This window comes from Pollicipes pollicipes, unplaced genomic scaffold (assembly GCF_011947565.3).
Source record: "Pollicipes pollicipes isolate AB1234 unplaced genomic scaffold, Ppol_2.1 Scaffold_4881;HRSCAF=5763_pilon_pilon_pilon, whole genome shotgun sequence".
Classification (NCBI taxonomy): domain Eukaryota; kingdom Metazoa; phylum Arthropoda; class Thecostraca; order Pollicipedomorpha; family Pollicipedidae; genus Pollicipes; species Pollicipes pollicipes.
The window spans coordinates 37,077,524-37,101,401 of NW_023596576.1; the positions used below are offsets into that span (position 1 = coordinate 37,077,524).

General features: G+C 52.8%; 2 protein-coding genes across 3 annotated transcripts in view; one reads left to right on the plus strand and one right to left on the minus strand.

The window, feature by feature from the left end:
* Positions 1 to 261: 261 nt before the first annotated feature.
* LOC119099893 (serine/arginine repetitive matrix protein 1) lies at positions 262 to 17,707 on the plus strand. Of its 2 annotated transcripts, none has more exons than XM_037222983.1 (11): positions 262 to 334; positions 3,868 to 4,070; positions 4,409 to 4,555; positions 5,057 to 5,116; positions 5,376 to 5,542; positions 6,388 to 6,519; positions 7,055 to 7,298; positions 13,747 to 13,826; positions 14,032 to 14,129; positions 16,981 to 17,056; positions 17,634 to 17,707. In XM_037222983.1, the coding sequence occupies exons 2-11, from the start codon at positions 3,925 to 3,927 to the stop codon at positions 17,681 to 17,683; spliced, it is 1,200 nt and encodes a 399-aa protein (XP_037078878.1). In that variant the 5' UTR covers positions 262 to 334; positions 3,868 to 3,924; the 3' UTR covers positions 17,684 to 17,707. The 2 variants fall into 2 exon arrangements, with proteins under 2 accessions (XP_037078878.1, XP_037078879.1); XM_037222984.1 differs by having other exon boundaries at positions 7,055 to 7,190.
* Positions 17,708 to 17,913: 206 nt separating this feature from the next.
* The window catches only part of LOC119100328 (proteasomal ubiquitin receptor ADRM1-A-like), a 17,504-nt gene continuing 11,539 nt past the window's right edge, over positions 17,914 to 23,878 (minus strand). The window contains exons 2-5 of the mRNA XM_037223432.1: positions 23,348 to 23,464; positions 22,662 to 22,793; positions 18,643 to 18,900; positions 17,914 to 18,182 (exon numbers count right to left, since the gene is read on the minus strand). Coding sequence (XP_037079327.1) covers positions 18,012 to 18,182; positions 18,643 to 18,900; positions 22,662 to 22,793; positions 23,348 to 23,464 — 678 coding nt within the window. The 3' untranslated portion in view covers positions 17,914 to 18,011. The remainder of the gene's footprint in view (positions 18,183 to 18,642; positions 18,901 to 22,661; positions 22,794 to 23,347; positions 23,465 to 23,878) is intronic.

Here is a 23,878-nt window from a genome sequence, read left to right on the forward strand (position 1 = left end):
GTGGTCGAAATATGGGTCCTTTTCAGCTCAGTGGGCCCTTGGGACCCCACGGAACCTAAGGGGGCGGGCACGTGCCACTTGTACCCCTCTCTGAGCTGCTGATGTGTGTGAGAATTTCCGATGTTCCGGCTGCTCCGCAACGTTACGCCCACGGCTAGCGACCGCGCTGCATTGAAATCTTGGCACCAGTGACGTAACCGCCCGTTGCAGAGCGGATGAAAACCCAACTTATGTCGAAGCGTATGCACAGTACCCCCTACGCTTCACGAGAAGTTGCGGTGTTGGCTGCTGACCGAGGATAGCCGTTTAGGGGCTGTCAGAGGACGCGCCGCGGGTCAGTTTCTCGCTTTTTTGATTATCCCATGGATATGCTTTTTTCGCCTCATGTCGGGAATATCAAAGCCTGTAACGTCTGCTCTTGTCGTTTCCTGGGTCATATATTGCGGGTTACCGCGGTTTGCCATGCCCGTCAAGTCTAGTATTTGTATGCAGGCTTTCTGGGCCAGAATGTCCTGTCTGTTTCTATCTAGAAGAACTGTGAATGCTGTGATCTCTCCAAACTTAAATGGATGTCATGCCACAGGAGCAGAAAGTGATATGTGAAGGGGGGTAGATAACCCCTATGAACCATGCATGTTCATATTGGTTCTATAAATGGGACATATTGTGCTTTGTAGTTAATGATTGTGTAGGTATAGGACTGGCACAAGGGATGACCTGGATTTTTTCATATAAGAATTAAGTGTATCAATATGGAGCATGTTGATAAAAATAGAACTTTGATTTCTTAGTCTGACAATTCTAGGTGGCTCCCTGACATTAGGTTGTGCATCTCAAGTTGGTAAAAGCTTAATGATTGATTGAAATGTGATCAAGATTAAAATGATAACCATGAATGAGAGGTGAAATTTAATGGTAGGAAATGTCATTTATGACAAAATAGGGAAGTGAGATCATCTTATCTTGTACACATAACAATTATGCTGTCAGTAAACAGTAGGCTTAAACACCGACAGTACTATATCAGCACGCACATGCTGGTGGTTGATTGGCCAACAAAGTGACTAAGTGTGATGTCCTTATTTGGTAGGAATGTAATGAAAAATAAGAACTTTAAATCTATTTGCTTCTTTATTAGCTATGCTAAGTTGCTTTTATCTTATTATGTTACATTATGTTACTTGCATCACCGATTTCATTCAATTCCCAGTGATACTCTGATATTACATTAGGCTATATTGCTGTTGTAAAGTGTTGATTTTATTTTCCAATGAACTCAAATAATTTGGAAGATGTAACCTTAACACACACCTTTCCATTCTCTTTATTCTTGATTCTGAGGTGCATGTGGTGACCAGTACTTTCACCAGCTGAACAGCTCAAATTGTTAACAAAATTTTGATGCCATCCTTTTTAATATTGTGGGGAGAACAGCATGGTATGCCTGTATAAAGATCAAGAGTACTGCTCCTCCATTTCATAAGCATCATTGGTACATAGTATTTGAGATTTGCTTCATAGCAAACAGTTCATTTATTCTGTTCATCACAATGCATGTTTGTCAATGCATCACAGTGCATGCATGTATGGTCATGTACATACAGGTAAAATCCTTAAGTATGACCAAGTGTGACGGATTTTGTCAATTGTATGGTCTTTATGAGAATAACATACTTCTGAGTGATTTATCATCATTTTCAAATATCTTTATGACTAAGCTTGCAGCAGCAAAAAGATAGAAGTCCAAGAGCAAGCTCATTAATACTTACGAGCGCATGTCGTGAGAACAAATCCCAGGATTCCAGGTAGCTCTACTATCATATGACACAATGACAGTAAAAAGCTTGTTTCAATGCTATTATGAGAACTGGGGCTTCTTATGAACCACTCATATTACTGGGTCTAGGGTGGTTTAACTTTTGAGGCTGCAACATGGGTTTTGAGACATTGCTTTCCAGGTGTCGACAACGTCATGGTGTTAAACTGTAGAATGTGATTCCCTCTGCTATTAAGGGTACAATGACCATGGGGATGACCCTGCTTCCCAAACTGGTGTGCTTGATCAAAAGTCACAGACATTGCAGTGAGTATGTACTCTGTGCATGATATGCAGTTTGATGCATATGCATTGTCTCTTTTCATTGAAATGTCCAGCCAAGATCAGATAAGCTTTAACCATGTCTGTCATGTCTAGGTGGCTTTGCATAGTTATGTCAGCAAAGCTGATGTATTCAGTAGCAGTTCCACTGGTTTTAAGGGGGGTAAGGTGAGATTGCCTGTGGACATGGAATATTCAAAGCTGTAATATTGTCTTAGAATCTGCCAAATGCTCTTTAGCTCTGCTTTTGATCACAGCCAGTACATGTCTTGTGCCATCCAGGCAATACCACCACATTCATGCATATATTTATATAATTTTGTTGTGTGCCTCTAGTATGTGATGGGTTGTGATGCCCTCATTAGAAGTATTCCATGAGCCTCAAGGCCACTTTAGCATTCTTAATTTTCAAGGGATGGTTTTTAAGCAGCTAACAAGTGTTAATGCTGGCATTTCTGAGCTAATTGCTTCACTAACCTCAATGTGAATAGGTGGCATTGCTATCTCGGTTTGTGAAGAGACATCTTTTGAAGTGTGCTTTATCTTATCACGGCGGCAAGGAATGTGCAGCGCAGTCCAGCTCTGCCAGCTGAATCAAAAGGCTGCCTGTGCTCCTGCTGAGGTGTTGTCAACAGCATCAAAGCACAGGTGGTGGCGACTAAAAGGCTGTGGCTGAAGTCGCAAACCTTCGCGCAGCAGGACAGCATCAGACGCATCGAACCACCGGATCGCCACTGCGCCAAGAACCATTCGTACCAACGGAGAAAAGCTACGGAAGGTACCAGCGAATATCCAGCCTCCATGTCACTCGACCTTCCTGGCGCGCGTGGTGACAAGTGGGTAGTGCACATCATGGGAAGAAGCCCTACGAAGCCCAACTAGGTCCGGCAGCAACTCAAGACCACGTACGCCGACAATGTTCTCCGAGCCACACGGACGACATCTCGTCGCTAGCGCGGGATGCTACTGACCTCGGACGGCGTCTGGTCACTAGTGCGGGATGCTACTGACTGTGGACGGCATCCCGTCACTAGCGCGGGTGCGACTGACCTCGGATTGGCATCTCGTCACTGACACGGGATGCTACTCTGCTGCTCCTGGCGTAGAGCAGTAGCTGTCCCAGGCATAGAGCAGCAGCTGTCCCTGGCGTAGAGCAGTAGCTGTCCCTCCTGTGGAAAGCCGGACGGCAGCAAGCACATTCGCGTCGAGTGCCCGGTGTGCACTAGCGCTCGGGGCTGATTTCGACGTCCGCTGTCCCGCTGCCGCCCAGCATTTTCAGCAAGTCGGTCGCGATTGCGGCGATGAAAGTTACGGACTTTCCCTGGACGAGTATGGTGCACGGACTCACCGGGCGTCCCGTTGCGACAGCGGAACCCCAAGTGGTCAGCAACTCCTCTAGGGTTCGCGGCGTTGGTCTTGAAGATAGCAGTACGTAGTATGCCTGTTTGCATCATGCCCTTTCAGGCTGCCGAAGAATCGGGCACTCCGAAACCGTCCGGTGTTACCAGCACATTTGTGTTGGGGTGTGTTACACTGAAAACATTTCTGAGTCACAAAGACTGGCATACACAGCTCTGCACGCGCATACGTTCTGCATGCGCAGCAGAAAGACAGCTTCCGCGACCCGTAACATACGGTTCTGCCTGTCGCTGTCGGATGTCCGCAACCCTGCACCCTGTCATTGTGTTTTGTGTTACCCCAAAAAGCCGTTTTTACTACAGACCTTAAGTCATTGGACCTGTGATATCATGTGCGTGTTCCGGTTATAGTTTTCAGTAATCTAAAACGAAGCTTCAAGTACCGAGCAGTCGCCAGCCACAAGCCAGATGGTCGGCCGCCGCATGTCGCCGCCCGGCCGTGATATGAGGCCCATACCCCCGGCCAGAGGGGAGCACTATCCGCCAGCGTATCCGGATCGTGAACGCATGAAGAGAGACTTTCGCAAGCCGTCTCCTGACATGCACCGCAGAAGGTGGGGCTCAGCGGGTGTCCGCCTCCCCCCGCGTGGACGGCCGTGCACCGAGGTGCGCAAGGCTCAACATGGCCCAGTAGCTCAAAATGCCGAGCAAGGCAACACTCAGAATTTCCCGCGACGTGCACGTAAGGCGCCATACTGTCTCATTTGAGGATGGCCGGTAGTAGTGCTCAGACATTGTCATGGCTTGCACGCAGCCATGGTAGGAAGATGACTCGTTTGGTTGACCGTCCAGAAGCGAGCGACATGCTGTGAGGGTTGTGCTCTTTCACCACTGATAACAGCTGTGAAGGCGTCGTGACTGACACTGATCGGCACTTTTGCGGTGTTCGCAGTCGGTCGGTGAGCCCGCCGCCCAAGAAGCGCCACCCGCCGTCGCCGGGGTACCGCGGCGGAGGCAGCCCGCCCATGCGGCGGCGCCGCTCCTTCACGCCGCCGCCGCCGATGCGCAGGTCGCGCTCCCGCTCTCCCCGCAAACAGAGGTATTGCGCCTGGCACCGCGATGTGCGGCGATTCGTTTGGCATGTCTGCACGGCTGCTCCATTTGTGCTCGAAATTGTGATCAAGACAGCTGTTGTGAGTTGGACAGCTGGCATGTTATGTTTGCAACGTCACACATCCAGAACGACTTGCATATTAGCACTTCCGTATTTCGTTGTTCAGCTGGAGGCGTCATTGACGCCATGACCTTAAGCGTGGCCAGAATGCTAGTGCACATTATGTACCGCGCGGCTGAGATGCTGTCGCCGCTGGGCCACACAGGTCATTGTTTGAAGTCGAGATTTTGCTGAAATCATGCATTATATTTAGAGCATGATTTGTAAAAAAAAACTCCAGTTCAAATCAGGAGTACACGCGATACTGTTCTGCGCAACAGCTAAAAAAGAGGGCGGATCGGATCATGTTATGTGATGCCAGGAATATGGCATTCGACCTTGTAGTGCACATAGCACAGTATGCCACGGGACGTTTTGTTGTTCCAGAGCCAGCAGTCCCCGTGGGTCCCATCGCGTGGCAAGTGATGCGCGCAGAAGCTTGGACGGGTGAGTTGAAAGCTGTGTCGTCCATGCAGACGGTTCACGGGCTGAAGATCGCCTGCGTGTCACAAAACGTGATATCTAATGAGGCCCCTACCTGGATACATAGTGAGGCTTCTTTGTTGACATCGAGCACTTGGCTTAAACAACTAGCCCAGATTTAAACGTCAACAACTCGTGCATCTCCGGACTGTCGTATCACACAGCCGTGATAGATGTATGTGTGTACTTTGGGTGTTTAACAATGCTCAAATGTTGTCAACAGCCATCCGGATGATTTCTTTGGTCCATGGGGTACTCGGATTGCTGTTCACGACTTAAAGAAGATAACAGTGGATATCAAGCGGAACTTGCCAAAAGGCAAAAGGAGCAGTTCTCCTATAATAAGAAGGATTATCAATGCGGACGACATTGTTCTATACCGCAGAACGGGTGAGTACTCTGGACGTGTCACCTGCTGTTTGAATAGGTGAAATCTCTTTATCTTGGGACACCAATAGTTTTGTTTTATAAGATGTCGGTATGTTTGTGAAAATTTACGCAGTTTATGTTCAATCATAGTATTTTGTCAGCTTATAAGCATTACTCTGGTTTGGAACTCGTACATACTCTGTACTAGACCAGATAAAAGAGGATGTGCATCATGTTGGCAACCGTGATCACTGGCGGTTCAATAATGATGTTAGGAGAAGTAAGAAGAAGTAAAGCACAGCAATGGCTTTCCTTCTTCCTCCTTTCTTCCTTCCTTCCTTCCTTCCTTCCTTCCTTCCTTCCTTCCTTCCTTCCGCCTTCCTTCCTTACCTTCCTTCCTTCCTTCCTTCCTCCTTCCTTCCTTCTCCTTCCTCCTTCTGCCTTCTCCTTCCTCCTTCCTTCCTCCTCTCTCTTCCTTCTTCCCTCCTTTCCTTCCTTCCTTCCTTCCTTCCTTCTTCCTTCCTCCTTCCTTCCACTTCCTTCCTTCCTTCCTTCCTCTTCCTTCCTTCTTCGTTGCTTCTTCTTGTCACTCCTTCTTTTCTTTCTTTCTTTCTTTCTTTCTTTCTTTCTTTCTTTCTTTCTTTCTTTCTTTTTCCTTTCTTCCTTTCTTTCTTTTCCCTCCTTTCTTTCTTTTCCCTCCTTCCTTTCTTCCTTCCTTTTTTCCTTTCTTCCCTCCTTTATTTTCTCCTTTCCCTTTTTCTTTCCTTTTTTCCTCCTACCCGCCTGCCTTCCCGTCTTCCTATCCTATCCTTCCTAGCAGGTTGGACAGTACCGAACACCGTCTGACGAAGCGCCCTGACGGCCAGGTGAGGGCTCGCGTCCGCTGCTGGACCGGCCGGAACTGCGCAGCGCCATCAACCGGCGCTTCGATGACGCTGCTCCTGGGCCGAATGAGCCGCGCGTGGTGGCCATTATCCGGGAGCCGGGCCAGGCGACAGGTGAGCACCGCGCCCCGGCATTTAGCGACAGGTTAGGGGAGCTAGCGGGTGGGCGGAGGAGCTGGCATTATTGTTCGTTGACTGGCCGGCAGTATGTCCGGATGAGCCTGTGATGAGGTTGGAGCTGTTTTGTACTTGGCAACTGAAGTCATTGGTTACGTATTTGGAAGTTCCTGGCGTATGTCAGAGGTCCCTTATTCGGTGTATAACGTGACCGAAAGTTTTGGAAGTGGGGCTCGTCTTACGCCACTTCATGGTATTATGTGCATGGGCTGTAGGCTGCAGGTGTCAGAGAGCTGACCAATATAGCCCCCTTGGCCAGGATTTGGATCAAAATTGTGCCTTGCAAAAGGAAGTACAATGCACCTCCATGCATTTCAATCGGAGCTACCGCGGCCAGTGGCGTCAACACGCATGAGTTGGTGTAGCATTTTTTCACGCTGGGAGAGTTCGGTTCGTTTCGGATGCATGTGCGTGTCGCCTCGTTGTGACTTCAATGAAGAGTGCTCTGATACGTGGTGTTGCCCTTTTGCAGGCGACCGCCGGGAGGGGAGTTCCTTTGATCGTCCATCACGATCCCGTGAGCGTGGTTTTGAACCACCGATGGACAACCAACCCGCCGCCCCTGTGGGCGACCGGATTGAAAGAGACCGGTCCGAGCGCACCCAGCGGCAAGTAGAGAAACTAGAGCAAATGGAGGTGGCCATTGACAGGAAATTGGAACAGATTCAGCGCTACGAGAGAAAGTATGAGGAGACCATGCGAGATGAGAAGTATGGGTGAGTGGTTAACTACGACATACCGTCGAAGAGACCATCTTCCGCATTATGATTGGTGATCCGACTCAGAGCTAGCATGAAGAAGGTGGAAAACATGTAGACGGCTTGAAGCTCCTTCCAAGTATGTTGGATGTTTCCCCGCGACCTGTTTCTGCTGTTGTGCGAGAACAACCATCACGGTACCCAACCCGGAATCGTGGAACAGAGGAGGATGACACAGAATTATTTTAATCCTTCGTTCCTGAGGAGTCGCGTAAGACCTGCAAACTTCATGTTCCAAGGATGCTTGGCAGTGAAGGTGGCTTGTCGCTGGCACCGGCACTGGGTTTCTCCGAGACAACTTGGAAACAACTTGCGGGGTTTTCGGGCGACAGTCCAGAAAGCTATTGTTCTCTGTTAATGGGAATACCGCCTAGATGATATTGGTCCCATCCATCCGGGCAAAGCCAATCGTTAGTTGATGTTCAGCAGTCCGGAACACCCTGACGGAAGTCGTTGATAGTCTGGAGGACCTACGCATATCCGCAATGTACGGGACCTCCCTCTTCTGGGCAGCTTAAAAATGCACCGTTAAGGGATGGTGTGAAAGAAGGAATCGCGTTGCGTACGGGACTCCAGTCGTATAGTTCGCAAGTCACAAGATCAGGCCTCGCGTTTTGGATTATGCAGTCTGCTCTTCAGCCAGCGCGGGGTATCAACAGCACTCGCCTGTGTTTTACGTGCGTGGAGCGGCATACCAAGGAAGCACAAGTTCTGCGTTGCCTTTCGTTGCGAGCCTGCTACCGTCAAAGACCACAGGAACCCCCAGATAAAGTGGCGGCGTAGAACCACGGCCCACGGACGCTTGCAACAATGGCTGTTGACGGAACTCCGAGTTCAGGTGATGGTAGTGTTTCAAGATCGATTGGATGTGAAATTCAGGTGTCACGGCCTGTTTAACAGTAACATGGTGCGTGAAGTGCAGTGTCATCTTGATAAGAAATGTTTTCATCTCATTGTGAGTACAAGCGCAGGTGGTGCGTCCCGGGTGCAGCTGAGCGGAATACCGTTAGATTGGAACAGTTTTAGGTTGGACCGCAAACTTGCAACCCGTGCCACGCTGCTGCTTCTTTGAAAGGTGCGATATCGATGTCAAGAAGTTCAAGAAAAGGCACGCCTCTGAAAAGAAACGTAATGCAAGCACGTATCTGAAGTGAGCGTAATTGAGGACATTTAGTCTTGTCGACAGATGTCACATACAGAGATTTTTGGGGACCAACTCTGGAGCAGAGCGCAGCGCGGTTATCTGATTACAATGCGAAGGTGACACTTTGAAGCCCGCAGAATTGGTGCGTCGAACGACATGCCATCCGTCGAACGACAAGAGGTTTCAATATTATCGGCACTTGTATTCAGCTGTAATACCGGCCTTAATTGGGATCCAGCGCACTTTGAGGCGCATGGTGTTCGTGGCTTGTGCAGATCCGCGTGTCGCCAACTGAGCTATTTTAAACTCGATCCCATGCGTGCTTTGTCACGTCAGAACATTCCTGTTTCTTGGACGGCGTATTTCTTCGTCACCCGAAGGACGAACTTGGCGAAGCAAAAGCACATCGAAGACGGGCCACATGTTCTGTCTTGCCCCGGGACGCCCGGGCTCCTACGAGCATGCTGGTCGCGTGCTCCGGACGGGATGCGTGCACTACCGGCTCCCTACAGGGGTGCCGGTAGTGTAATGGTTAAGGAGTCTGCGTTAACCACTGCACGTCTGGGAAACCAGAGGAACGGGGTTCGATTCCCCGCGGTGCCCGCCCTTCCTGCCAGGGTGAAAGGCAGGTGACGCCATATAGCCTCAGCAGCTGAGCGCGTCGTTAGGCCCCAATGACCGGACGGGACCACGTGACCTCCCGACCTCCCTCCCGAGGGAAAAGACGCGACCCTTTCCCGACCTCCCCGGGGCGTCCGTGCAGCAGCGCGACTGCGTGGCCGGCGTCGGGCGTGGCCAGTCACCCAGAGAATGACTGAAATGCGACGGTGTTGACGCCGTTCAGACGCTTCGACTGCGGCGTGGCTCTCGGCTCGCTTTCGTGGTGGACCGACGCGAGGCGCGGTCAGCTCGCTGTGGTGGACCGTGACCTCCTGGAGGCGTGCCGAGGTGATGCCGCTATGATCTGTCGATGCCAACAATCAAGCTTCCAAACCCTACAAGGTGTGCGATTGAAGTGCTCAAGGGCAGTTAAATTGTCTAAGTGCAGTCCAACGGAAGGTAATGGATCTTCCTCAAAGCTGAACTCACCAGTCCTTACACAAACCGCTTTGTCGGCGTTGTGAACGTCCAAGTGTTGTCGCATCGTCAGCCGCGCGTGTGGACTGCCTGTCCGGCGCAGGCTATGCGCACCGCCTGTGGCGGTCGAAACATCCAGCTACCGCGAGATCATGGGACTCTGAAGTACATCCAGCCACCACTGCTAAGTGCTGGTGGAAAGAACATTTTTAAAAGTGAATGCGGAAAGCTTCATTTGTCAACTGGCCACCAGATGAAGGTGGTGGTCATCGTAGCATTGTTCGCTTCGTCACCGTCAATCTCGTCAACGTGGATATTGTTGGGACAAGTATGCACCGTGCCCAGATACAATAAGGTAACAAGAGACCTGCTGTGTGCGAGAACTTGAAGTAAGTTAGTGCTTTTGAATTTGAATAAGTTGAATTGGGCGTAATAAGGATTGACCGTTATCACGGACGATAAGGAAAAGTGGTGCCCTCTCCAAAAAGAGTTTCATTTGGGCTGTGTATGTTCGTGGCCTCAGCGCTTCAACAAAAATCACTGCTAGAACAAAGGCCCTAATACGCTCGTACCCATACGAAAGGCCGCTCATTGGCCGCATGCCACCGTCGGATTGGGGCGGTAAAGTGAGCTGTTGGCTGGCTGGTGTCTCCTGGCGCTGGTGCTGGGCGTCCCTGCCCAACTGGTCAGCTGGCGAAGTCGTGTCGCGGCGCTCCGACGCTGGGACGAGCGATGTGGCCGAGCACTGCGTCATTCCATCAGTACCGTAGCTTTCATCAGCGTCTACACGGCACGCGTCGGTCGCGGAATGGTGACGCGCGACCAAGCGTCAAGGTGATCGTGGAACCAACCTTATTCACCTTGACCCCTGTGGAAGAAGATCAGTCAAGGCTTCATCTCGGTATCGGCCCGTGCAAGGCGGGTCCGCGAGATTCCTCGGACTTGAGACCAGACTGGAGACCGGACTGGAGCCTCGGCGACGCAGCGAGACCTGAGTGACACTGGTTAATGCGACTCCATGACCACCGCCAGTAACGCAACTCCGAGAGCCTGCCGGCAAGTCAAATGGAACAACGTATGCGACTGTGCGTCAGGCACATCTGCGACCTGACATCAGGCTGTCGTGACAGGACGCCGCTAGCAGTCCCTCTCAAGACACTGGACTGAACGGTTGTCGATGCGCACCTGCTGATCTTTCCCGTTCGTGGCGGATGACAGTGTATGTTGATCCATGCCGTCCACTCCAGCGAGGTTAATGACTTCAGTGTCACGCGTTGATACATGACCCAGCAAATGCGTTGGGGTGCGCTTTAGGCGGAGGCCCGATGAGGGATCCCTGGAGAGATCGGTCTTCTGAGTCAGTGGTCATGGCTGCTCAGGCAGGAGTAGCACCGCTCAACGCGCGCCCACGTGAGGACCAACAGAAGACTTCCCACCGATCCCCGGGATCAAGAGCTGCTGCGCTTGCACCTCGAAGTCTCCGTCATCGGCCGACATGTCAAGTGGGCTTCCGCACGGGATTTTCAGCTCTATGCACAAGACTGACGCTCGCGCCCACTAAGGCCCGTGTCCGCCGAGGCCCGCGCCCACCGAGGCCCGCGCCCACCGGGGCCGATGCCCACCGAGGCCCGCGCCCACCGAGGCCCGCGCCCACCGAGGCCCGCGCCCACCGAGGCCCGTACCTACCGAGGACCGCGCCCACCGAGGCCCGCGCCCGCCGAGGCCCGCGTCCTCCGAAGCCCGCGCGCGGCAAGGCTCGAGCCCACTGGGGCCCGCGCCCATCGAGCTACGCTTCTCACATACGAATGGCGTAGATCTGGGCCAACTGCTACAACGCTCAGCCGAAGAGCATGGTGTTGGCGTCGGCGTGGCCGTTAATTATCGGTCGCGAGCCTGCCAGATGGGCATTTTCGTTCATTGTCGATGGAACCTCCATGGACGCGTTTGGCGTGATGTATTCTGAGTGGTTTTCACACTACCTTTAAAAGACTATTGAAGATGTTCAGATGCATGCCGTAAGTGTGATTCGCTCATCAAAATGATTAAAAGGAATGTTCCATATTTAAGAGTATGGAAGCAAGCGTCTAACATTACGACATAAGTTCACTTCAGCTATGGGTATAATTTTAAGTGGGAAGGACTGCCCTAGACAGCACAATTTCTTCATTCCTTAAATAAGCTCATCACGCCATTGCTTGATTGCGTCACGGAACGTTTGTATGACGTTGAGGTGCTGCGAATTAGCGGTGCGAAATGGCCGTCCTATCACTCACTTGTGCATCAATTGTCCGAGAGGTGTCCGTGGCAGTGTTGTAAGTGGAGCTGTAGCGACGCTGAACTCGTATCGTTGAGCTTGTGTTTTGGCCATTTATCATGTTGTTCTTGCGTATGTATCCGTGAGGTCAAGTTGTTTACTTGCGTCCACTTACTCGGCTATAACGCGTTTCCTAAGATATTGGAGTACAGGCCTTATTCCTATTAAGAACTAGTAAGGATGCCCAACTCTTCGTATTACTTGGCACTCAATGTAATTGTCACCACTTAGCATTTGACGTCCTCCGTGTTGCCCGATCGTGACGTCTGTCCCTCTTATCTTCTGTCTTGTTTTGTTGTGCGCCCCGTCCGCGCCCCGCTCGCCCGGGGCAGGCCGCGTGCGTCAGCCACAAGTGTGCCGAGAGCCCCGTGGGAAGGGGACCCCGACCGGATATCCGGCGCGCATGCGCGGGGTAAAACTCAGCGGTTGGGTCCGGAAACACGTGCAAGTCTGTCCCACCGTTAACCATTTTCCTTCATCCATTTGAATAACCATTTCTGGTCGAAATGGCTCCAATCCAAACAACCCAAAGCCAGATTCGATCCTGAAAGTCCTTACGCGGGCTAACGGTCGGCGTTCGGCCCATCAGGCGCCTGTAGTTTTGCCCCGCCGTTTTTCGCCCTCCTTTATCCCATGGCCCTGGAGTGATACGTTCTGGTCGAAAGGGTTCTAACCCAACCAATCAATGAACCAACCGTGAGTGAGACTCGCACGGCCCACATAGCATTGGTTGTGAGTCAGTTGGCGACCGCTATGCCTGAAAATCGTGCTCACGAACATCAGATATGAACAGCTGGTAGCCTATGTTATTGTTGGCCTTGAGCGATGCATGGCCAATGGGTGGCAAGATTTGAATGACGTTTCTTGGTATCATGCACGCATGAGTGACCTTAAAGTGTAGTCTGCACGAAATAGTTTGCGCATATTTGCTGCGTGATGCCCAGGAACTAGAGGGGTTTAGGTCTTGCAGCAAGTGCTTCACATTTGTGTGGGGTTTTGAACTGATAAGGCATTTTAAAGGTTATCGGTGCATTTCACAGTCTTGCTGTTCTTAAGACCTAATCCCGTCTAGTTTCTGAGCTTCACATCCGGGAAGATGTGCAAATTATTTTGGCGAGACTATTTCAAGGTTACCCAGGCACCCATGACGCCTTAATAACGTCATTCAAATCCTGTTATTTCATTGGCCATGCGGCGATCAACGCCAAGAAAAATACAATTGTTGAGTCGTTCTTATCTGGCGTTCGCGAGCACGATTTGCGGATAAAACGACCGCCAATGGGCTTTCCATCAATAGTGTGCAGGGAACGATGACGTAATCGAATAGTGGCGTGTGGAGGAGTATATTTACTAAGCGGAGCAATTGTGCTATCAAGAGCAGTCTTTTCCACTTAAAAGTATACAAAAAGTTATAGGTGAGCTTATTGTATCATATGTGATGCTTACTTTAACAGCTTCAAGCGTGGAACATCCCTCTCAAGAAAAAACGTACATTTTGTCAACCTCTATGTGCACCACATACTGATGGCCACTGTCAGCAATTGAAACTGCAACGCCTATTCTCGCGACATTGTAAGCATTGACCATGCATTCCTGATTTCCTCGCACCCTTCCCACCTGTCATTGGCTGCGTAGTAAAACACATGTATGTCTGTGTTCAGCACATCCGCTAATGCAGCGCGGTTTAAATAGCGCAATTTCCAAGCTTCCTTCCCAAATTTCACCGCTGTTGCTGGTATGCTGCCGGGGGCCTGGGCCAGGGCGCTGCGCTGCAGGGCTACCGGCGGACGGGTGTGAAGGCCGGAGCGGGGCGCGCAGTCCCCGTGCGGCCCGTCGGCGCCCTGTGCTGAGCTCATGTCGCTGATTCGCAGGGAGCCCTCCGGCAAAGATGACCGCAAACTGGTGGACCGCAGCGTTAGGGACCGGCTGGGCCCCAAGCGCCCGAGAGACGGTAATGCTGCGCCGCGCTGGTGGCGTACCAGGGAGCCCGCCCTGAACTAACTGGTCGCAATTATGCCTTGAAACTGCTCTTCAACAGCATTGACGAAATACTGTACTATTGCCTTTTGCCCTTTCCCGGTAAGCCACGGTTTCTGCCTTGTGTAGCAGATCATCCAAGGGATGCCGGAGCGCTCACCTTTGCGTCTATTGACCAGATTACGTCGAGGACCACCGGCTGCCAGACTTCTCCCAGCGTCCCAACAAGCCGCCGATCTGGGGCGAGGATCCGCCGATGAGGAGGGATTACTACTCGGTCAGTACCACGCATGGCCAGTGCCGCCGTCCCTTGCTGCATTCCTTTGACCCACGCAAGCGGCCAGGGGTTCTTTTGAATAGTATGCAGATGCGTGTTATGTGTCTTGGAGATCATCGAAACAGCTAAAACAAATGCAGTGTGTTCATTTGTGCGGGAGAATGGATTCTTGCGAGAGATCTGCATATATCATGTTTCACCTTTCTGGGAATGTTTGTTATAAGGCAGGGGCAGTGACGTAGCCAAACAAGGAGCATGTGGTACTTCGCCCCCCCCCCCCCCCCCCACTCCCTTGTGGGGACGGGCACCCCCTGGGAACGAAAGCCCACTACTATTCACAGATAGAGACGGTCGCCGGGCTTAATTAAAACTGGCCCCACGGACACGGAATAGTGTGCCAAGCCTAGGTACACCAGAACGCAAAATGAAGGCCCCTGTAACGACGAATAGGAAGCCTTCGGGTGAAATGGCCTCAAATTACCCGTTTTGGTCCCCTCACGAGCGAAATCCTGGCTTTGCCACATGGTATAGGACTGGCTAGACGGCTTCCGACGTAATTTATATCTGGAATAAGGCTAGATTTGTACTTTCCATGGGAAGCCTCTCAGCCAAGGATGTGCAGCCTTGTGTGGTGCATTTGTGATATAAGAAATATTGTAGGGCAAGAAGGAAACGGCTTGCTCAAAAGCACCGTGTGAATTTGAGCCATTCACTAGATCTGTATACCCATTTAGTGTAATATCTTTCAATCCGGTGCGTTGAAAATCTTGGGACCACACAAGATATGCTTGCCTTGCAAGTGCCGCGAACTCACGCGCGCTGTTATTAACCTGAGCGAGTATTGACGCCATATTGACTGTTTCGGGAGACTCGTATTTCGGGGGTCACTTGCGTCCGAATGGCTGGCTGGTGGTCTTATTAAGAAATTCCGACCCGTAAAGAGGGCTTCTGGGTGTCATTTAGGGGCCTCACGCGCCGATTAGGGACGCCCTGGATGGTGACGGCCTCTATGCTTGTCAGAGGCCGCCAGCGCTGAGCAGTCGGTCCGGGTTTTGGTGGCCCATGTCCAAAGCACGGACAGGACCCAGTCCCCTATTGCTATTGAAGGCCTGTTGCATTGGTCAGGGCTCGTCAATTAGGGAGCCCCTATGTCGGTCAGGGGCTCAACGTCTGACAGGGCAGGGGCCCAGTCTATCGGTAAAGGAGCTTGGACGCATCTGCGGAATAGGGACGAGGACAGGTTCCTGGATGTCAGAGGATCACTTGCGTTGGGCGGGGCCGTCCGACGACGAATGGATCTTTGAGAGATGGCGATGAGAGGGTGAGGCGTGAGACAGTGAAGTCAGTCAGTCAGAGACCGAACGGGGTGCCATCCGCTCAGTTTCAGCCATGACGCGTTAGGTCGACCTGGGGTCCCTGTGCCAGTTATTGGACCACCGACGCTGGAAGGGGTCAGTGTGCGTCATTTAGGGCTCCTGTCGATTCGGACGAACTGCCACGGCCAGCCTGCGCCAGGTAGGGGACCGATGTGCGATATATCCTGAGGCCTCCGGGAGTGACCAGGGGGCCCGGCCACGTCGCCAGAATCTCAGCCGGTGAGTATCCCAGTCTGAAGCGGAGGACCTTTTAGCCCCTGGTCGGAAAGGACACTGTGCTCGCTAGCCTTCTACAAACTAGACCCCTTGTTGGGGAAGATGAAGTGTTGTGGAAGGAAGTGATGAAGTGTAAAACGTGAAGTGTTTAATAACGTAAATCGGACGGGGAGATGAACTTGCATTCGCAAGGACAGTAAGTTTTTGGTGAGGACGACCATCCTTTCGCAGGATCGACTAGTAAAACGATAAATGGCTTTAAGCACGCTCGCTCGCGGTCTGTAGGAGCAGAAACATTGGTATCCGGCTTTTTCAGTTTTCACACGGGCACGGACAGCCGCTGACTTAGTCGCGGGTCGACGCTGGGCGGCGCTGGGAAGCTGCACCGCCAGACGTTCGTGGATGTGTTAGGATTGTGAGCGCGCATGCTCCTTACTTTTTCACTGATATTGGGACTGATTTGAATTATAAATGGTCAGAAGAAAGGATGAAGATCATTGCATCGACGTATGTTCAACCTATGGGCGAATGGGTCATCGTCTGTGTGAAACCCCGAAAAGCTTGGTATCGCCCCTGATGGTCAATCATTGTGAAATTAATGGCACCGGCGGCTTATTCAAGCTTGTCATTTCCGGCGTGGTCTCTTCACTTGGTTTTTTATTTGTGGCTTGTTTTTGTTAAAGAAGGCAACGAATAAAAATAAGACGAAGAGAATTGGTCTGCTCGAGATCAAGTTGAGGAAACCTGGTGATTTCACTGTGTTGGGGGAGGCTTTTCACCAGCAGGGGTTCTCTGTCAGCCCACTGCACTGTTCTTGCCGAGATTGGCGGTGCCCTGGTCATGTAGAGTCATTACGGCACAGTTTTAGACGAAAGAAAACACGCCGGAACAATATATCGAGTTGAATTGGTCTTGGGATCACAATTTCCCGCTAGTTCCAGGAAATTTGAATGGCAACCCGCGATGGCGAAAAAGAGTAGCTTCGCTTCATTCACTTATTTTGAGTGGTGACGCCCTAAGCTTGAAGGAAGTTTAGTACGTTTGCACTATTGTACGTTTGAGGAATTGATGATGTAGTCTGGTCGCTTAAGCTCATGCGGCCAGTTACAGCGGCTACGGAAGGTGGCCTCCTCAGAACCCAGTGATTGCGTGGGCTGCTGATACCCGCGGCCGGTGGCCGTGTGAGCTGTCGATATCTCTGCCTACTAACTGTGTGGGATGTCGATGCTGGACGTGAACCCGGCGTGCCCTGCTGGCAGCACGAGAACCGGGACAACGGCTACCGCGGCCGCGGCCGTGGCACCTTCAGACCCAGAGGACGCGCCAGGGGACGAGGTAAGATCCACACTGCGCCTCTTGACGGCGCGCTTGCTCTATGGCTGTTGGTTCCATTCGACTTTATCTTGCGTTCCGTTTGGCCCGCAAACGCCCATAGGTATGTCGCCGCATGACATACTATGGTACGGCATGCTGTGCTTGCCTCGCGGGGAAGGATGCCATGCCCATCGGCCTGACCACCGAAATCCGCAGCAGAACTCGTCTCGCGGTGGAATTTCATTGGATGATGTGCGAGGCCGCCATGTGGGCACGGTGGGCGCCAAATAACCACTGCGGTCGGCGCGTCCGAAAACAAATGTGCGTGCACGGATGTTCAAACACGACCGTTGTATGGTGTTATGACCGATTGGTACGAGACGTCCCGATGGAGAGACGTGTCCGGCCACCGCCGGGTGTCGTTTGGTCCCAGCTGGGACCACTCGATGTCTGCCGTGCGGCAGTTATTGTCGCCGCCATGATGTGTATAACCAAGCAAAGCGCGGCAAGTCTGTTCCCACGCCGAAAGCATTGTGCACGTTGACGCCCTCTTGGTGGTGACCCCGGCCAGATCACTGACCGTGCCGCTGTCGGCCAGGTCACATGTCGCCGATGTCTTGGCAACACGACAAGTACGAGGCGTACTGAAGCCGGCCAGCCGGGCGACGCGGGCCGCCGGCTCCTGCGGGGAAGACCGTCGATTGCCTCGGGCGCGCCAGACGGCTTCTATGATGTGACATGTCGTTTAGTGTACGTCGCAGTTCGTTCGCGTGAAATTCAAGCGCACGGCGACCCGTGTGCCTGCGTTATTTTCTCGACACCAGCCAGTCACCAGACATCAGGCTAACGCCATTGCCTCTCTCGATAATACATCCATCTAACCGCCTGAACCGTTTATTTTCCGATCCTCTGCGTAGGTACGGTGCATTTTCTCGGATACAGTAGGGCCGCGCCGGGGCCGGCGGAGGGCGGCGCCTCACTCGGTGGCCATGTCGTCGTCCTTCTTGCCCTGCTCCTGCAGGGCGCGCACGAAGGCGCCCAGGTCACCGGCGGCGGCCGCCGACACAGCCGCGTCGCCCAGGTCGAACTGGCCGATCACTGGCGCCAGCTGGCCGGACTGCAGCGCCGAGGAGAACAGCGACAGCGCCTGCCGCCAGGCGGGGCGCCGCGTCACCGTCAGCCGGCGACCGGTGGCGACCCGCCCCTCACGGGACCGGGTCACCGCACAACCACATCCACACCCGCACGCACCGGCGCGCCAGCGACGCGACGCGCCGGGGCGCTACGCCGCCGCGGCCAGCGGCCTCACGGCTTCCATCCACCTACAGCCGTTTGGAGAAATCAGCCTTGGACGTCCAACAGCGTTAGATGTGTCAAGTCTGGGAGCGACTTTTACGGTAATTATGTGCGTACCGTCCGTGCTATCATGCGTGTTACCGTCATTATGTGCACGACTAACATCGGAGGACGCGGTAACTCTGGTTTCTGAGTGTTCACCTATCGGTGTAAAAACGGGACCCACAATTGCGGATTTGGATTCATGTGCGGCATCTGGGGCGGGCTGCGCGTGTGTTGATAGGACCGGCGCCCCGTCGGGCGAGCATTACCTGCTGGAACTGGGGACTCTGCAGGGTACCGCGCAGGTTTTGGGCGGGCGGCAGCTGCTCGTTGTTGCCGATCGACGGCAGGAACTGCTGCAGCCTCTCCAGGAAGGCGGGGTTGGACAGCACCGGCTGCAGCGCCTCGGCCGTCATGGCCGACGACAGGTCCACCTCGCCGCCGGCGCCGGCTTCGGCTGGCTGGGGCACGTTCATGTTGGACAGGATGCTCTGCAGGTCGCTGAGCTGGACGGCCGGTCCGGCAGCAGCAGCGCGGCAGCAGCGGCGGCGGCGGCGGGCGGCGGGCGGCGTGGCTGCGGGCGACTCGGCGGCCGGGGCGGGCGCCGGCGCGCTGGCGGGCGTCGCCGAGGGTTGTCGTCGTCGCCGTCTCCGCGGCACCGCTGGAGGCCTGGGCCGCCGCGCGGCTCCTACGGCACGACCGGGTGGGCGCAGTGAGAAACCCGAACGCAACGCCGGGCCCGGGTAAAGACGGCTGGAACGTGCAGCCCCTCCACAGAACCCTGCTCACTGCATAACATTTGGTGGCTTAGCTGCAAATGGAAACTTGACAACGCGCAACAGGCAAAAGGAGGCGAACGAAAAGATGCCTCATCCTTTTCTTCCTAATTATCCCGATAGCCTTCTATTCAGCACAACACACGTCTCGGCCCAAAATAGGTCTGCTTATTAGCATTGCAGCCATGACGTAGGCCGACGACACGATATCAAACAGAGTCCTGGCGACTGTTGGGTTGTTTATCAACGTATGTCGCCGCTAGGGCCAGTATTCTTGCCACGTCTCGGCACGATGGGAGTTGGTGCGCACAGCGCCCTGGGGCCGCCCTGCCGATTAATTTCTCCCAAAGCTGATGGCCCGCTTATATGTATGCATAATACGATCGACACCAGTCCAAAACTGGCATCAATCTGTATAGTCATCGCCGAAGGTATCTGACGTTCACTTAACGCCATTCCCCATGTGGAGGCATCAGCACCCGTATCAAGACACGCGCAGCTGCCGCCGCATGGCTTCACTGCCGTCCCATCTGAATGATCCGCACTGGGTGTCGCCGCTCGCTTACGAAACTCAGTGAAGGGGAAGTGCACTAGACCAGCGATCGTATGCCCCTCGCTCGTGTAAGTCGGTGAAGGGAGAGGCGCACCCCATCAGGGGGTCGTGTAGCTATCGCCGGAGCTGTGACCCGCCAGGTGGCTCGGCCTCCGCTCACGCACAGTACGGTACAGCGGGAGAGTCTACACATGGACCAGCGCATTCTCAACGGCTATGTTTTTCATCGTTGGGACAATGCTCTTTATTCAAACTGGCTTACGTGCCTTTAAAACGTAAAAAAGCTGGGATTCGTGATGACGTTATTGAGACACGCCAGAGTGGCGCTACATGAAAAGACGGCACGGCGCTATATGGAAAATGTCTACCTTCACTTTCGTTAGGTTCGGTTCAGGTTTAGCTCAGTTCAACCCGGTCTGGTTCGGTTCGAACTGGATCGAACCAGACGATCGGAATGCATCGGGGCAGAGCGATTAAACTGGATCGGGGCGTGTCGCAGTTGGTTCGGGTCGGGTCATGCTGTCACCACCGGACCCGGCCACTCGCCGCCAATCACCGCGCGAGGCCGCCCTCAGGCGCGGCGAGCATAGTGACCACGCCAGCGGCATGCATCGATAAACAACCCAAAAATAAATACGGCGAAAAGTAGTGTAAAAGAACGAACCTTGTTGACGCACCCCTACGGTTACTGAAAACAAACAACAATGATTTGAAAGTGATGCTCCGAGGAGCCCCACAGTACACATCCTCACATCCTCAGTTCACGGGTTGTACACACGGTACAATGTCACTGTGGTCAACACAACACAAGCTATAGAACAGAAAAAGGAAACAACGCAAGAGTCCTCTGTGGCGCAGACGCCTACTAGCATGACAGCAACAATCTTCAACGAGAATTTACTAGGAATGTTCGCTTTTAAAGGGAGGTGTCATCTTTTACGTCAAGTACTAAGTCGCAAGTGGGCCTGCAGACCAACAGCACCAGCTGCACACAACCAATACCGAATTTGTTCTGATAAGTTACAGTATCTGCCCGAACGAGCGACAGTTGCAGAGTTCTAAACCGTTCAGTGTCTAACTTGTTCATCATCCTGCCGATCAAATCACCGTACAACCAAAGCTGTCAGACTTTCGGGCATGTCAAGAACTTATGCCGACCGAATGCCATATTTTAGTCATTATGATCCTTCGAATTTACAGCGAAATAAGGTATGGGCGCCTAAATTATAATCTTTTTCGTTACAGCGCCGACGCTTCACGACGTTTCGCGGCAGGGTCTGTTCGGCCTTCCAAACAGGAGTTCTGCGATCCGCTTCCCGCCAGCGAGCTGATCGTGACGGGGTATGGTCAGAACGGGATGGTGCTGGTCAACCATTTGACCACTTTTTAGACTAAATGTGATGAAAATTGGCTGCTTATCTGACGTTTTGGGTGAGCCACGTTCACTTCCTACTATGATGTGAGGACTTTGATAGCCAGTCCCATGCATTTCTTGAACGAGTTTCGCAGATGCCCTTCGATGGTTGCAGTGGCCTTTGAACAACGGATTACGAAGATGGGATGCGACGCGTCTTTCAAAACGTACAGCTCTGTTCCAAAAGGTGTACATTCCGCAGGCAGTAAGAATCATTTAGACTGCAGATGGGACGAGTCACACAGCAAACTGACAAGGTTAAATCAGGTGTGAAATTGCCGAAAAGTAGCTTTCAAACGCCTAGTAAAAATGCTTTGCTAAAACTGGTTTGCTGGCTTAACTGGAGGTCAGACTAATCCATCTACTATCCAGCTTGTCTGCAATAATAGCTTAGCATAGTCCGATGCAGCCTGTCGCGATCGCAAGCCTTTAACTAGCATCCAGTAACCCGATTGCGTTAACATGGTCTCGAACCACACACAGCTGCCACATACAGTATTGTAACTCACCTGTCACGACATGAGGACCTGGTCAACAAGCAGTACTACTAGCAAACCGAACCGCCAAATGAGTGATCAGCAAAAACAGAAAGAACTCGTTTAGAAGAAAAGCAGAAAAAACCATCTACTACGATGTTGTCAGATGCTGAGCGACGGACCGTCATCGTGCAAGAGATAGCGGCCGGCCGGGTGGCTGCCTCACTGACCCGAGCAAGCCGGACAGGCTGCCGCCCACGCTGCCCTCCGCTCAGCAGGCTGATCAGCTGCTGTGGCTCATGCCGCTCAGCAGATTCTGCAGGTCCGTCTCGCCTGAAACTGTCAGCACAATCGGCGGGCGTTCCGGCAGCAGGCCCGCGCGGTCCTGGACGGCCGGCGCGGCCCAGCATGCGAATGGCCGGCGTGCACCCGGACGGCCGGCCGCGGGCCCGCATGGGTCCAGGCGCACCCGGACGGCCCGGCGCGGCCCGCATGGTCCGGCGTGCACACCGGACGGCCGGCGCGGCCCCGCATGGTCCAGGCGCGCACCCGGACGGCCGGGCGGGCCCGCATGGTCCCGGCACGTGCACCCGGACGGCCGGCGCGGACCCGCATGGTCCGGCGTGCACCCGGACGGGCCGGCGCGGCCCGCATGGTCCGGCGTGCACCCGGGACGGCCGGCGCCCTCTCGGGGGGAAGGCGAGCGGAGACAACATGCAGTGTGGCCGTGGAGTGAGCACGACTCGCGGGGTGGACTCAGGATCGTAACATTTTTTTTTTCGTAGCATGTACTCTGAACCTAAAGCCGCCTACTTGAAGCGCTCGAAAAATGATTTGCTTTCACTAAGAAGTGCGATTCGCCAGACCACGGTAAATTACCAAGGGCATAAAATCCCAACTTGACTCATGTGGCAGATCGCCTAACGTAAGAACATCTACTTCTCCTCAACTTGTCTAGCCTTACAAGAGCCCTATCATACTGCACGTTGATGACGACTCATCACCAACGAGACTGAAACCTCCGAAGCTGGAGATATTTGTCCACATGAAACGAGCTCTCTAGGCCCACCGAGATTAGACAGATCCGAAGGCAGGGCGGCTGGGTGGACACGTTGGACCGCGAGCTGCCCGGCGTCGGCGGGTTGTTCAGACTCTCGTTGACCTTGGTGCAGTACTCTTCATCTTTGTCCGTTTTGGGTTCCTGCACACAGACAGAGGGGGAGTGAATCCCTGTCAGCGTCCAAATGACAACGGAGAGCTAGCATACTTGAGGCACCCATTGACTGGTTTGAAGCTTCATAAAACACCATGGACCAATTCAACTTCATATCTTACTGTCTGCTAGGAAAAATCATACAACGTGTGCAAACCCCAGCGCCTTATTGTGTTTACCAACGCCTAATTGTGTTATACTGTCTTGTAATTGGCCCCCATTTGATGGCTTAACTAATCATCACCCCAGTCGTTCGGGACTTGACACTCGTGGCCCTGTGGATGCCAACTTCCCAATGAACCCACCTGCCCAGCCTACCCTCAACACTTGCCCAACCTCCTGTACCCACGTACCTCTGGGTCAGTGTCATTAGAAAATAAGCTTTCCTTTATACCTTCCCATCACGGCGTGCCACTACGGGCCATTTTAAATGCCTGAGTGCGTCGGCTACAAATGCAAACGCTGATATGAACGCTCTGGCACTGTGTCCAGCCTGACCAATTCACGAGTTTCGATATTCAGACAGTCAGACAAAGATGTACCTGCATCCAGAAAAAGAACTTTCTTGATGACGACTTGAACTTCAAAATGTACACTCTTCCCGTCGTGCACTGGGGAACCTTCTTGTATTCAATATCATCCGGGAAAATAATGAGATCCTGCAAGCATCAGTTATTGGAATCAACCATGCAACAGCAGAGTGTACCGCAGAACCAAGACCATAGATCACCACGATAACATGCACAATGGACGCTCAAAAGTTTCTGAGAATGTCCCTAGTAACCGACATAAATCACAAGAATGCTCAACACCAAAAAAATCAGCTAGCTAGCCACACTTACATTGAGGCATGATTTAAACGCCAGTTGTGACACCAACCACGATCAAATGCATTGTAACAACTTCACACACAATAGCAGCCACTGGGCTGAATTGGTTTGTAAAAGTAAACGCTGTATTAGTGATATGCGACACCACATAGCTGAGAGACGAACGGTTTCTAATGAGTTTCTGGGGCCTGTCGTGGCCGTCTTCATACGCTGTTTGTAGATCGAGCCGCTCCTCACTGACCA